The sequence below is a fragment of the Salvelinus fontinalis genome, chromosome 42, assembly GCF_029448725.1.
Source record: "Salvelinus fontinalis isolate EN_2023a chromosome 42, ASM2944872v1, whole genome shotgun sequence".
Lineage (NCBI taxonomy): Eukaryota > Metazoa > Chordata > Actinopteri > Salmoniformes > Salmonidae > Salvelinus > Salvelinus fontinalis.
Genome location: NC_074706.1, coordinates 15,126,801 through 15,140,485, shown reverse-complemented (window position 1 = coordinate 15,140,485; position 13,685 = coordinate 15,126,801). Strand labels below are relative to the sequence as shown.

Here is a 13,685-nt window from a genome sequence, read left to right as displayed (position 1 = left end):
TCCACCTCTCTTTCTTCAACTAACCTCTATCCTCTTTCTCTCTTTCTCTCTTCCCGACGCTGCAGGCCGGTCCGAGGGGGGCTATCGTCACAACAAGCCGTGTCGCCACGACAAGAGCCCGTCCCGGTCCAACAGCGAGGTGATCAGCCCGGAGATACTGAAAATGAGGGCGGCTCTGTTCTGTATCTTTACCTACCTGGATACCAAGACCCTGTTGAGGGCCGCGGAGGTCTGCAGGGACTGGAGGTTTGTGGCCCGCCACCCTGCCGTGTGGACCCGGGTGCTGCTGGAGAACGCCCGCATCTCCTCCAAGGTAGAGGACGCGGGTCGTGCACGCGGAGCGACAGACCAAACACACGTACACACCACAGGAGGCTGCTGAGGGGAGAACGGAGCAAAGGGAATGGCATCAAACACCTGGACACCGCGTGTTTGATGTATTTGATACCATTCCACTGATTCCGCTCCAGTCACTACCACGAGCCCATCCTCCCCAAATTATAGTGCCACTAACCTCCTGTGGTACACACACATTATGCACCTGCACACACGCGCACCGATTCTGCTGATGGTTTACTTGCAGTAATTGTGATATGTGTTACAGTGAGTGCTTCGAGCGTCTGCTAAATGACTAAAATGTAACTGTCATTTCTTTGTCCCAGTTCCTGAGTACACTGTCCCAGTGGTGCACCCAGACCCATTCCCTCATCCTCCAGAACCTCAAACCACGACAGAGGGGCAAGAAGGAGATCAAGGAGGAGTACCTCAAGAGCACACGGTGAGAGGAGAGGCATGTGTGTGTGTGTCATGGACTGATTTCCCTCTGTACAGCGAACAGCAGGGGTCTGCAGTACTCTTCCTCCTCTTTTGTCATTCTCTCCTTCCCCTCTCCTCATCATCTCTCCTTCCCCTCTTCTCATCATCTCCTTCCCCTCTCCCCATCATCTCTTCTTCCCCTCTCCCCATCATCTCTCCTTCCCCTCTCCTCATCATCTCTCCTTCCCCTCTCCTCATCATCTCTCCTTCCCCTCTCCTCATCATCTCTTCTTCCCCTCCCCCATCATCTCTCCTTCCCCTCTCCCCATCATCTCTTCTTCCCCTCCCCCATCATCTCTCCTTCCCCTCTCCCCATCATCTCTTCTTCCCCTCTCCCCATCATCTCTCCTTCCCCTCTCCTCATCATCTCTCCTTGCCCTCTCCCCATCATCTCTCCTTCCCCTCTCCCCATCATCTCTTCTTCCCCTCTCCCCATCATCTCTCCTTCCCCTCTCCTCATCATCTCTCCTTCCCCTCTCCTCATCATCTCTTCTTCCCCTCCCCCATCATCTCTCCTTCCCCTCTCCCCATCATCTCTTCTTCCCCTCCCCCATCATCTCTCCTTCCCCTCTCCCCATCATCTCTTCTTCCCCTCTCCCCATCATCTCTCCTTCCCCTCTCCTCATCATCTCTCCTTGCCCTCTCCCCATCATCTCTCCTTCCCCTCTCCCCATCATCTCTCCTTCCCCTCTCCCCATCATCTCTCCTTCCCCTCTCCTCATCATCTCTCCTTGCCCTCTCCCCATCATCTCTCCTTCCCCTCTCCCCATCATCTCTCCTTCCCCTCTCCCCATCATCTCTCCTTCCCCTCTCCCCATCATCTCTCCTTCCCCTCTCCCCATCATCTCTCCTTCCCCTCTCCCCATCATCTCTCCTTCCCCTCTCCCCATCATCTCTCCTTCCCCTCTCCCCATCATCTCTCCTTCCCCTCTCCCCATCATCTCTTCTTCCCCTCTCCCCATCATCTCTCCTTCCCCTCTCCCCATCATCTCTCCTTCCCCTCTCCCCATCATCTCTCCTTCCCCTCTCCCCATCATCTCTCCTTCCCCTCTCCCCATCATCTCTCCTTCCTAGTCTATATACCGTAGCAGGTTGAGAATGTGTGAGAGAGCCCCAGGCTCTATCTCATTCCTGACATTGTGAGTGTTTGTGAATGTGTGTATGTACTGCCTTGTATGAGTGTGTGCACGAGTGTGCGCACACTGTAATCAGATGCTTGCTCGCGTTATCCCTCCTCAGCCTAATGAATACAACATGGCTTTTATTCTATTCGATTATGCTTTCCACAAACCGATTGAATACGTTTTAGTACATCATTTTTCGTGACTCTCTTGTTCAGAGCAGCATGACGCCATGCACTATTAACGTTCTACTGCTTAGACAGACAAATCCAAATCCATTGCTGCAGTGCCTTGTTAAACTCAAGGACAATACTCATTCCGCACTGAGTAATTGGTTATTCAGCAACAGTGGTTGATCCTTATTAACTTGTTTGTTGTATGTCTGCCTCTCTCTCTCTGTTTTTCCGTCTGTCCGTCCGTCTCTCTCTCTCCTCTTGCTTTTTCTCCCTCTCCAGGGGTTGTCTGGAGGAGGGTCTGGAGTCCTTGCTGAAGGCTACAGGAGGGAACCTGTTGATCCTCAAGGTGTCTCATTGTCCCAACCTGCTAACTGACCGCTCCCTGTGGCTCGCCAGCTGCTACTGCCGAGCCCTGCAGGCCGTCACTTACAGGTACTACCACCAGGGGGCGATCACACATAGTACAGTGTGTATATATAATACAGTACAGTATACACACAATATAGTACAGTGGATTTGGAGAGTATTCGAAGACTCCTTGACTTTTTCCACATTTTGTTATAGCCTTATTTTGAAATTTGATTAAATCGCTTTCCCCCTCATCAATCTACACACAATACCCCATGATGACAAGGCAAAAACAGGTTTAGACATTTTAGCAAATGTATTAAAAATAAAAACAGATTTTACATAAGTGTGCAGACTCTTTACTCAGTACTTTGTTGAAGCACTTTTGTCAGCAATTACAGCCTCTAGTCTTCTTGGGTTTGACGCTGCAAGCTTGGCACACCTGTAATTGGGGAGTTTCTCCCATTCTTCTCTGCAGATCCTCTCAACCTCTGGCAGGTTGGATGGGGAGCGTCGCTGCACAGCTATTTTCAGGTCTCCCCAGAGATGTTAGATCGGGTTCAAGTCCGAGCTCTGGCTGGGCCAGTCAAGGACTTTCCGAGACTTGTCCAGAAGCCACTCCTACGTTGTATTGGCTGTGTGCTTAGGGTCATTGTCCTGTTGGAAGGTGAATCTTCGCCCCAGTCTGAGGTCCTGAGCAGGTTTTCATCGAGGATCTCTCTGTACTTTGCTCCTTTCCCTCGATCCTGACTAGTCTCCTTGTCTAGTCTCTGCCGCTGAAAAACATCGCCGCCACCATTCTTCACTGTGGGGATGGTGCCAGGTTTCCTCCAAACGTGACGCTTGGCATTTAGGCCAAAGAGTTAAATCTTGCTTTCATCAGACCAGAGAATTTTGTTTCTCATGGTCTGCGAGTCCTTTCGGTGGCTTTTGGCAAACTCCAAGCGGGCTGTCATGTTCCTTTTTACTGAGAAGTGGCTTCCGTCTGGCCATTCTACCATAAAGGTGGTTGTCCTTCTGGAAGGTTCTCCCATCCACACAGAGGAACTGGAGCTCTGTCAGAGTGACCATCGGGTTCTTGGTCACCTCCCTGACCAAGGCCCTTCTCCCCAAGGTTGCTCAGTTTGGCCGGGCGGCCAGCTCTAGGAAGAGTCTTGGCAGTTCCAAACTTCATCCATTTAAGAATTATGGAGGCCACTGTGTTCTTGGGGACCATCAATGCGGCAGACATTTTTTGGTACCCTTCCCCAGATCTGTGCCTCGACACAATCCTGTCTCGGAGCTCTACGGACACTTCCTTCGACCTCATGGCTTGGTGTTTGATCTGACATGCACAGTCAACTGTGGGACTTTTCCAAATCATGTCCAATCAATTGAATTTACCACAGGTGGACTCCAATTAAGTTGTCGGAACATCTCAAGGATGATCAATGGAAACAGGATGCACCTGAGCTCAATTTCGATTCTCATAGCAAAGGGTCTGAATACTTATGTAAATGTTTCAATTTTTTTATTCATTTGCTAAAATGTATAAAAAACTGTTTTTGGTTTGTCATTATGGGGTATTGTGTGTAGATTGAGGGAAATGTTTTGTTTCATCCGTTTTAGAATAAGGCTGTAACATAAGAAAATACATACAATACAGTACTCGTCACTCCCTGTGGCTGGCTAGCTGCTAATGCCTTGCCCTGCAGGCTGTCACACAGACAGGTTAGCTGACATCGTACAATTCATATCTATAGGCTACATTTGAGGTTTTATTTTTAGTAGTTATTTTTTTTAAATTACAATACAAAAAATAAACATACAAATGACAACATCATACAAACATCCACAACATTAACCCTGCCCCAGACCCACTAACACACACCCCCATCTCTAGCGCCCGCATCACTTTATGCCACATGACCTCAAATGGCACCATTTTGTTTCTCTCCTAGCCCTTACACATTACATTTTTTTCATTATAAATAATTTGACCTTTCCATTGCGTTAATCATGGAGGATTGGTTCATTTACATTTTTTTTAAAGTATACTTAAAAAAAGAAAAAGATTATTGACTTAAAGTATCGTCCAACCCATCGGGTATCTCACGGCACCCTCATATGTCACGTCTTGAAATATGCAGACAGACGGATTAAAAGTACATTTACATTGTAATACTTGTGACAGCCAAATTTCTAACTCCGCCCTCACTTTTGGACTTTATAACATTCCCAGAAGGCATGAATTATTGAGTCATTATTAGTTTGACACTTTAGACATGATTCTTCCGTTGTGCTGTAGAGTTAGAAATGTCTCTTGTATAACGAATTACACAACAGACATTTTACACAGGAAGCATTATTTTATACTGAATGAAATGTACACTTGTGTTAACTGTAGTCTTGTTAATTATGTTCCAACATTCCCTCCATCTTGTGCCAATATCAGTTATTTTTAAATCTTGGTTCCAATAGTTTATATATTTTTCTAAGAGATTATCAGTTGGATAGGCTCTCTGCAAGGTTTTGTGTAGTTTACCTATCATATGAATATCCTTTTCTGACCAATAGGATTCCCTCAAGATTGCTCTGATTTCCAAAAGATTTCAAATCCAAATGTTGTAATATAAAACTTTTAAGTTGCATGCATTTGAAAATATCTACATCGGTCAATCGAAAATAGCTTTTTAAAGCTGTTATGGAAATAAATGTATTTCCTATTACCAAGTCATTTATAGTTAATTTATATATGCCTTTTTAGTTTTTTTCCATGTGGACAAATTTATCTGTGAATTCTGGAAAGCTATCCAAGGATTGTTCCATAAGGTTGTGTTTCGAGGAAGTGATATTGGTTCTTGTAGAATATGTTTAGTTTTATTCCATATTGTGATAGTGTTCTTAATTGTTAAGTTATTCACGTTCTTACCTTTCTCCTTTGAAAATAGATACGTTAAATGATTCTGGGGATGAGCTGCGCATCTTCAATAGTTACCTATTGTTCCTCTTTAGTGAATCAGACATCTCAGACATAGGAAGATGTAAAACTTTCCTTTTTATTCTATGAATTAGTGTTACCAAAAATAAATACAAAGCCTTTGAAGAGGTTTATTCTATCTGTACGATTTATGGGAAGATTATTCAATTTAATTAGATCTGTTTTCATACTGTTCAGTAATGGAATAAAGTTATCTTTCTATTTGTTGTCACGTATTAAGTATTTCATATTTTTTGTGGTCCACTTAAAGATTGCTGTAAATTATGAGTTAAAAAAAATATATATATGTTTATTGCATTTATTTAGTTTTTCCACATTAATTATATATCCTGAGATTTTAGAGTATTCAGAAAATATATTTTGAAATAAATATTGGTCAGGTATGTCAGGAGATCAGCTGCAAATAAGTTTACCAATACTGATACCTGTAATGTTTGGGTCCTGTCTAATTCGTTCTGCAAGCGGTTCAATTGCCAGTGCAAAAAGGAGGGGGGGAGGGGGACATCCCTGTCTTGTGCCCCTTTCTAAAGAAATGTCATCACATGAGGTATATTTTGCTTTAGGACATTTATATTTTTATTTCATTCGTTTTTTCTGCTGCTAGTGTGTAGCCTAAGCTTTAGGGCCTAACTATGCTCCAATTGGATATTGTCTATCCACTGAGGCAAAAAGAACACTGTCGGAGTTGAATTCTATAAGAGAAAAGCTGCAAAACGGAGAGTTGAAAATCAATAGAAGGGAGGACCAGAACAATAGCCTAATGTTCGGGAAAGATTTGGTGAAAAGGATGATGACAGTGTTATGTGATGATTGCGAGGCGCTATACAAATTTGACAGTCAGGGACCATCTATAAAGGTGCTATTTTTATCAGCATCATAAAAGCCGATAATATTTCAACCACATAAAATATGCATTCAAGTGGAACTGAAATCTTATCAGAAATATGTTGGGTAGTATTCATACCTCTTATTTTCCTTAAAACCGGTCAAACGGAAATTTTGCACAGAAAATCTTGCATCCCTTAACGTTTTTGCTGCGCAAGAGGAGCAGAGATGAAAGAACTTTAATGACGTCAACGAGATTGAATCATTTATTCTATTGATTTATGACAGTCTGGTGACCAAGGGTTAATTTAGCATTCTAGCGCAACAATTAATGACAGAAGAGAAGCTGCATGTATCTAATTATAGAAAAGTTTACTAACAAATAGCGTACCAAAATGTGGGAAATTCTAAGCAGAAACTTAGGCCTGTCTCTGACTGTACATTGCATTTTCTATATTTGTGGGTTAGGGTCTAAGATGTTCACTTTATCAAATACAGTTTGAGACCCCTGCTATATATTATGAATGGGTGTCTGGATGATTATACCATGAAGTATAGTGAATTGGTGTTTTTTGTTCTAGGAGTGCCACAGACCCTGTAGGACAGGAGGTGATCTGGGCTCTCGGAGCAGGCTGTAGAGACATAATCTCTCTCCAGGTGGCACCACTACATCCATGGTGAGAGGCAACTCTCTTAGCTCACATTTATTTTTAGGAATACCATTAGCACATCTATTGTGTAACGCACCTCGCTCTTTCTCCTCCAGCCAACAACCGGCTCGCTTCAGCAACCGATGTCTGCAGACCATTGGCCGATGCTGGCCACACCTCAGAGCCCTGGGCGTGGGCGGGGCAGGGTGCGGCCTTCAGGGACTAGCCTCGTTGGGTGAGTAAATTCAATTTGGATAAATATCTCATGAATGTTTAATCTCATTGGTCATTTTAATAAATGAACTGATATAGGGACTATTCTTTCAGAACGAAGAAACAATTTGGATTGAAGTGCTTTGTATGGTTCATATCAGAGGTCTTTGTTGATGGATAGAACTTTGTCCTTCAAGGGGTTATTTGTCACATTTAGAAATATTTGTTCTTTTTCTTCGGAACAAAACATTCGGATTTATTTCTGTCCCGTCCACACAGATGGAAAGGGGGATGCGTGCGACTGCAAATACCCTCCCAGTCAGAAGGACATGTAACCCAGCTATTGAGTTCCTACTCACGATTCACAGCATGCAGGAACAGTGGGAGGAAATTACTTTTGTGCCTAGTTGAGAAACGGTTGTCTTGGTGGCCTGTCTGTTTATCAGTACATGGGCTGAGTGAGGATGAGGGGTGGCAATAGGAAAGGACATTGAGTGCTTCTCAAATGGCACCCTATTCCCTATATAGTGCACTACTCTTGGCGAGAGCCCTACAGTGCCTTCAGGTCCCTCAAGTTGAGCAGTGAATTTCAAACATACACTACATGACCAAAAGTATATGGACACCTGCTCATCAAACCCCTCATTCCAAAATCATGGTTATTAATATGTAGATGGTCCCCCCTTTGCTGTTAAAACAGCCTCCACTCTTCTGGGAAGGATTTCCACTAGATGCGGAGACTTGCTTCCATTCAGGCACGAGCAATGGTGAGGTTGGGCACTGATGTTGGGCGATTAGGCCTGGCTCGCAGTCGGCGTTCCAATTTATCCCAAAGGTGTTCGATGGGGTTGAGGTCAGGGCTCTTTACAGGCCAGTCAAGTTCCTCAACACCGATCTTGATGAACCATTTCTGTATGGACCTCGTTTTGTGCACAGGGGCATTGTCATGCTGAAACAGGAAAGGGCTTTCCCCAAACTGTTGCCACAAAGTTGGTAGCACAGAATCGTCTAGAATGTCATTAAATGCTATAGCGTTACGATTTCGCTTCACTAGAACTAAGGGGCCTAGCCTGAACCATGAAAAACAGCTCCAGACCATTATTCCTCCTCCACCAAACTTTACAGTTTGCACTATGCATTGGGGCAGGTAGCGTTCACCTGGCATCCGCCATCTGACGCCTGGCAATGCGCATGGTGATCTTAGGCTTGTGTGAAGCTGCTCGGCCATGGAAACCCATTTGATGAAGCTCCTGACGAACATTTCTTGTGCTGACGTTGCTTCCAGAGGCACTTTGGAACTCGGTAGTGAGTGCTGCAACCGAGGACAAAGGATTTGTACGCGCTACGCGCTTCAGCACTCAACAGTCCCGTTCTGTGAGCTTGTGTGGCCTACCACTTTGCGGCTGGGCCATTGTTGCTCCTAGATGTTTACATTTCACAATAACAGCACTTAAAGATGGCCGGGGCAGCTCTAGCAGGGCGGGAATTTGACGAACTGACTTGTTGGAAAGGTGGCATCCTATGACTGTGCCACGTTGAAAGTCACTGAGGTCTTCAGTAAGGCCATTCTGCTGCCAATGTTTGTCTTTGGAGATTGCATGGCTGTGTGCTCGATACACCTGTCAGCAACGGGTGTGGCTGAAATAGCCGAATCCACTAATTTGAAGTGGTGTCCACATACTTTTTGTGTATATATAGTGTAGATTCAACCACAAAACCAGGAAGGTTTCCAATGCCTCGCAAAGAAGGGCACCTAATGGTAGATAGAAAAGGAAAAAGACAATTCATATTTTTACTTTGTCCTGAATACAAAGCGTTATGTTTGGGGCAAACACAACACATCACTTAGTACCACTCATAATATTTTCAAGCACGGTGGTGGCTGCATCATGTTATGGGTATGCATGTCATCGTCAAGGGAGTTTTTCAGGATAAAAATAAATGGAATAGAGCTAAGCACAGGCAAAATCATAGAGGAAAACCTGATTTGTCTGCTTTTCAACAGACACTGGTAGACAAATTCACCTTTCAGCAGAACAATAACCTAAAACACAAGGCCAAATATACACTAGAGTTGCTTACCAAGACGACATTGAATGTTCCTGATTGGCCTAGTTAGTTTTGACATAGTAAATTGGCTTGAAAATCTATGGCAAGACTTGAAAATGGCTGTCTGACAATGATCAACAACCGAATCCTACAGATGAAGAACCATATATGTAAGATAATCAGTTATTTTTATATTATTAATTGTGTGTACCACATTAGGTGTTTTATGGTTGACAAATAATTCACCATACCCATATCTTCCAACAACAATTTATATTTTTTTGTTATTTCAAAAAATACTTTTTTTATTGCCGTTTTAATTTTTAGAATGTGGAAGAACAGTTTATCTCCAGTGATGATTTCAGTTTGTGGAAGAACAGTATATGTGACATTTTGCATGACTCTTGTAAGATGTCCTTTTTTAACACCTGATATGTTTTAAGTACAGATGCCCTTCATGTAAATAACTTAAATGCAATATGTAGTTAATTCATTTGTATGGGAGGTTAATTTAAAGGTGGTCTATCAACTTTAACACTGATGACTTTTCTTAAAAGTTGAGTCATGAAATCTTAGTCTCATTTAAAATGAAGCCCTCAATGTGAACATACCATAGAAGAACTACACAAATAGAATACAATTAAATGAATTCAATCAAAACAAGCACAACTTGTACATATCAAATATGGATCAATGTGATGTGCCAATATGCATGTCAAATTATGCAGGTCCTTACGGTCAATATTACAAAACGTTCAGAAAACCATTCTCTTTGCGTTTAACACTATGATCTGCAATTAAGTTTTGAATTGCGTTAAACCCATCCTAAAGGCAAGAAATGTCCTTCTGTACTGAGGTGACAGCAGTAAATAAGTATTAACTGCTTAGAGTTACTGCTAAATGTGGTGACAGAGAGACGTACTGTATATTGTAATGAATAAAAAAAGGGAATCAAGATCAAATGAATACTCACATACTGTATGTGATGACTTATTTGTTTTTAATTCATTCAGATTAAAAAGGTTCAAATGATCACACACAAAATAATTCTCAACAGAACACATTGTACATAACATTTTCTACACTAGGAATAACATCTTAAAATTAAATTAATTCAACATATTGTTCTGGTTCAAATCATACACATTGATTCACATAGAAACCACCTACTATACATTTAATTTCCTACAATAGGGGTGACATGTCTTCTGAAATGTATTCAGAGTCAACATACTATACAGGTTCAGGGGATCATAAACTCACAGACAAAACAGTTAATTATGTAGCTTGGTTTAACAACAAATGATTCACTCTGCAGTGATTTATTTAAAAAAGTGTGCAGCAGCTGGCAAGTAGTTGAGCATGGTCATCAGGTCTTGGTACTTGTTTTTTTTTGATGGGCAGAGGACTCTCATATGCTCTAGGGTAGTGGCTTGCAAAAATAGGGAGGTTGAGGTGTTGCTCCTAGTTTTGGTTTGGAGATCAGCCACGATTTCCATCCCTCAAATAGACTGTGGCTCTGTCTGGCGTACAGATTCCAAGGATCCTCAACTGAAATTAGAACAGAAACATTTTAAGTTCCTGACATCAATAAACAACTTTCACAGTCAAGCATTAGGATATTTTATTGTTAGAACAACATGTTGCATGTTGATGGGATGTTAGTAAACTATTCTCTGTGTAATACCTGTGACTTTTAACCACCTCACTGAGGTGATCTGTAGTCCAGCTGGTCGCTTGAGGACAGAATCTGGGAGGTGCCTGAAGTCTTCATATTGCATCCTCATCACCTTGAATGGTTTTGCTGGTTGTGCTTCAGGTATCATCTTTGAAACATCATCAGGTGTGTGAAGGACTGACACCTTGCGCCTCTTCTCGATGGTGGCAAAAGATCGATCACGAGGAAGAAAAGAATGACCAGAGACCATGAACTCCTGCTCAACTTGCGTAAAGTAACCCATAGAGACGAGCATCGACATCAGATTGAGCATCCGCCAGTTGTTATTCTGCCCACAGCATCTGTCACTGAAGATGATCAACTTGCGCACCTCTGGTTTGGTGAGTGGTGTGAATTTTGTCTTCACCCACTTCAATATGCAGCTTGCCACCTCAATGGACCCCCGGTGTGCAATCCCCTCATGCCAAACACACATGTACGCAGGATCTTCTTTTCCAAGTTCCTGGATGCAAAGGCTAAGATTTGACAGGTGCCGCTGGTAGTAGACATTAGAGTGGGTCAGATTAGGGGTGTACATCACCCCCTGTAGATCCACAGAAATGACATGGCAGTCAGCATTGGCTTTAGCCCACTCAGTGTCACTTTGAAGCTGTGTGTAGGCCTTTTCGGCTTTTCAACTCACTTTCAACTGCAGTCTTCCTCTTCTCCTCTTCAGATGTTGCTGCTGACATCTTAGTGAAGAATGCGTCACATTTGCCACAGGTGTCACTCCCGGGTTGGCCGAAATTGAGACCCTGCTGTTTGAAAATGTCCCTATAAACCCAGAATTTTGCAGGTGATATTCTTCTATTTGTAGAGTCGGTACATTCGCAACAAATTCAGATCAGGGCTGAGGTATTCTCTGTACATCCCCCCTTCATCCGAGAGTAGTGGTTCTTGGGAAAGATAGAATGTGCTCCTTGATGTCCTCTTTCACTGTAGCATGTATCCGATGTGGCCTGTAAGGAGACAACAAGATGTTGTGAAACTTGTATTCTCTCAATGGTATAGGGACCTGCCTTAGAGTGCAACTGTGTCGCTATAACCGGGGTACAAATCCCGGTCACGCCATTGCCGTTTGTGGCCGGGGGGTCCTGTAGGGCGGCGAGAATTAGGCCAGTGCCGTCTGGTGGGAGGGGGAAAGTAATCGGCACTCAGTCCTCAATGCTCAGGTTGTAGTTGGACAGCTTAGTTACCATCATTTTGTTTAAAAGTAATAAACATTTTTATATTTTTGTTTCAGAATTCGCTATTCATCCTTTCGATACTCTATGTTAATGTTTAGAAGATTGTTTAGAGCACTGCTATAGTGAAACAATCCAGGCTGGAATCCATAGCGCATTACTTATTGCTATGCTTCCCTCTTCCATCTTCTAAAGGAGACCTAGCCTCAGTAGCCTGATCTGGAGACCCTGCAACCTCACCTGCCTCAGCTTGAACTCCTAACTTTTCCTGAACAACCTGACCAAAACAATTACATTTCAATTAGCAGGTTCTTAAAAACTAGTACAGAGAATACAATATGTTTGTAATTGATATTCATATAGACATTAATTCATATTTTCACTTGCCTGAAGACGCCTGTTGGTTAGCTGGAACACAGACATGAAAGAGACCGTGCACACATTCAATCTCTGTGCCTGCTTGCTGTACATGGTATTTGAAGGTTTGTTTCCGTCGTTTGTTCTCCTTTGTATCCTCAGGTTTACATCTCCGTTTCACCTCATGCTGCAATAAAAATCGACAATGATAAATTCAGAATTTAATATACTGTTGCACATTCAGGGTATTGCTTGATCAGGACCTCCATCTTTCACACACTCCCAACCTATACACAGAATGAGTTTGTAATTGCACCAGTGTGTAACACTGCACTTTTAGAGTTAACGTTAATGTACGTATCATTACTGTCCAAGTTAAACTATGCAAGTGTTCAATATAGCTGTTTGCTTGCGCTCATCAGTCAACTTTCCACAATCCTTTCTGCACGTCGTGGAACACGCTCTTCCCTGCAGGATACAGTGTAACGTTACCTATAACTAGCTAGCTACTGTAGCCATGTCGAATCATCCGGTGGATGGAGAAAAAGTAGCTAGCTATGTTTCTTCTATAATCTAGCAATAACATTTGTAACGATAATGTATAAGTTAGTAGCCAAAGAACTTTAGCTAATATGTTTTCTCTATAGTTACAAATTAGACAACCCAGAACTTACATGTTAGTTACTGTACTCTATAGCTAGCTAGCTTGATTGTTTGATATACGGTTCTTCCACCTACCTCTTTTGGACAGCTTTTCCCCGTTTTTTTTCTTGACCCTTACGATTTGTATCGGGTTTTCCCGCATCCCGTAAGATCTTCCTTTGCCTGTCTTTCCATTCTTTTCGTTTTGTTTTACGTTTCTTTCCCACATTTCGGCGATACATAAGCAACAGAAAAGTTGTGCGCTTGTCCGTCCATTCTGAGTGGTGCACATAAACGGTTATTCCACGAGAGCCTATCTTTGAATTTAAAATGATTGTTAATTAGCGCGCGGAAAGCTTGTGAAACCGGTTCACTATAGAAAAAGGGTGTCCAATAATGATTTTTCATGTATATCTCTTTTTTTTTTTTAATGTCACATATATGGTTCTTCGTCTGTAGGATTCCCAACTTGACAGAGCTTGAATAAGTTTTTTAAAGAATAATGTGGAAATGTACCATATATCCAGATGTGTTTCTTACCCAGAAACACTGTAATCGCTGCCAAAGGTGATTTGAATATATTGACTCAGGGGTGTGAATAATTATG

General features: G+C 42.6%; 2 protein-coding genes across 2 annotated transcripts in view; one reads left to right on the top strand and one right to left on the bottom strand.

The window, feature by feature from the left end:
• Positions 1 to 13,685, top strand: part of LOC129841398 (F-box only protein 41-like) — a 113,642-nt gene that overhangs the window by 88,499 nt on the left and 11,458 nt on the right. Inside the window, exons 8-12 of the mRNA XM_055909658.1 lie at positions 66 to 313; positions 663 to 778; positions 2,393 to 2,545; positions 6,848 to 6,943; positions 7,033 to 7,151. Coding sequence (XP_055765633.1) covers positions 66 to 313; positions 663 to 778; positions 2,393 to 2,545; positions 6,848 to 6,943; positions 7,033 to 7,151 — 732 coding nt within the window. The remainder of the gene's footprint in view (positions 1 to 65; positions 314 to 662; positions 779 to 2,392; positions 2,546 to 6,847; positions 6,944 to 7,032; positions 7,152 to 13,685) is intronic.
• On the bottom strand, positions 10,193 to 12,352 carry LOC129841399 (uncharacterized). The gene is made up of 2 exons (XM_055909659.1): positions 10,866 to 12,352; positions 10,193 to 10,729 (listed from the first exon to the last, which is right to left on the bottom strand). The coding sequence occupies exons 1-2, from the start codon at positions 11,431 to 11,433 to the stop codon at positions 10,599 to 10,601; spliced, it is 699 nt and encodes a 232-aa protein (XP_055765634.1). The 5' UTR covers positions 11,434 to 12,352; the 3' UTR covers positions 10,193 to 10,598.

Coding starts and splice junctions, on each gene's coding strand:
- LOC129841399 (XM_055909659.1), bottom strand. CDS start 11,433: ATGTACACCCCTAATCTGACCCACTCTAATGTCTACTACCAGCGGCAC. Junction 10,730..10,865: donor GAGGTGGTTAAAAGTCACAG/GTATTACACAGA, acceptor TTCTAATTTCAG/TTGAGGATCCTTGGAATCTG.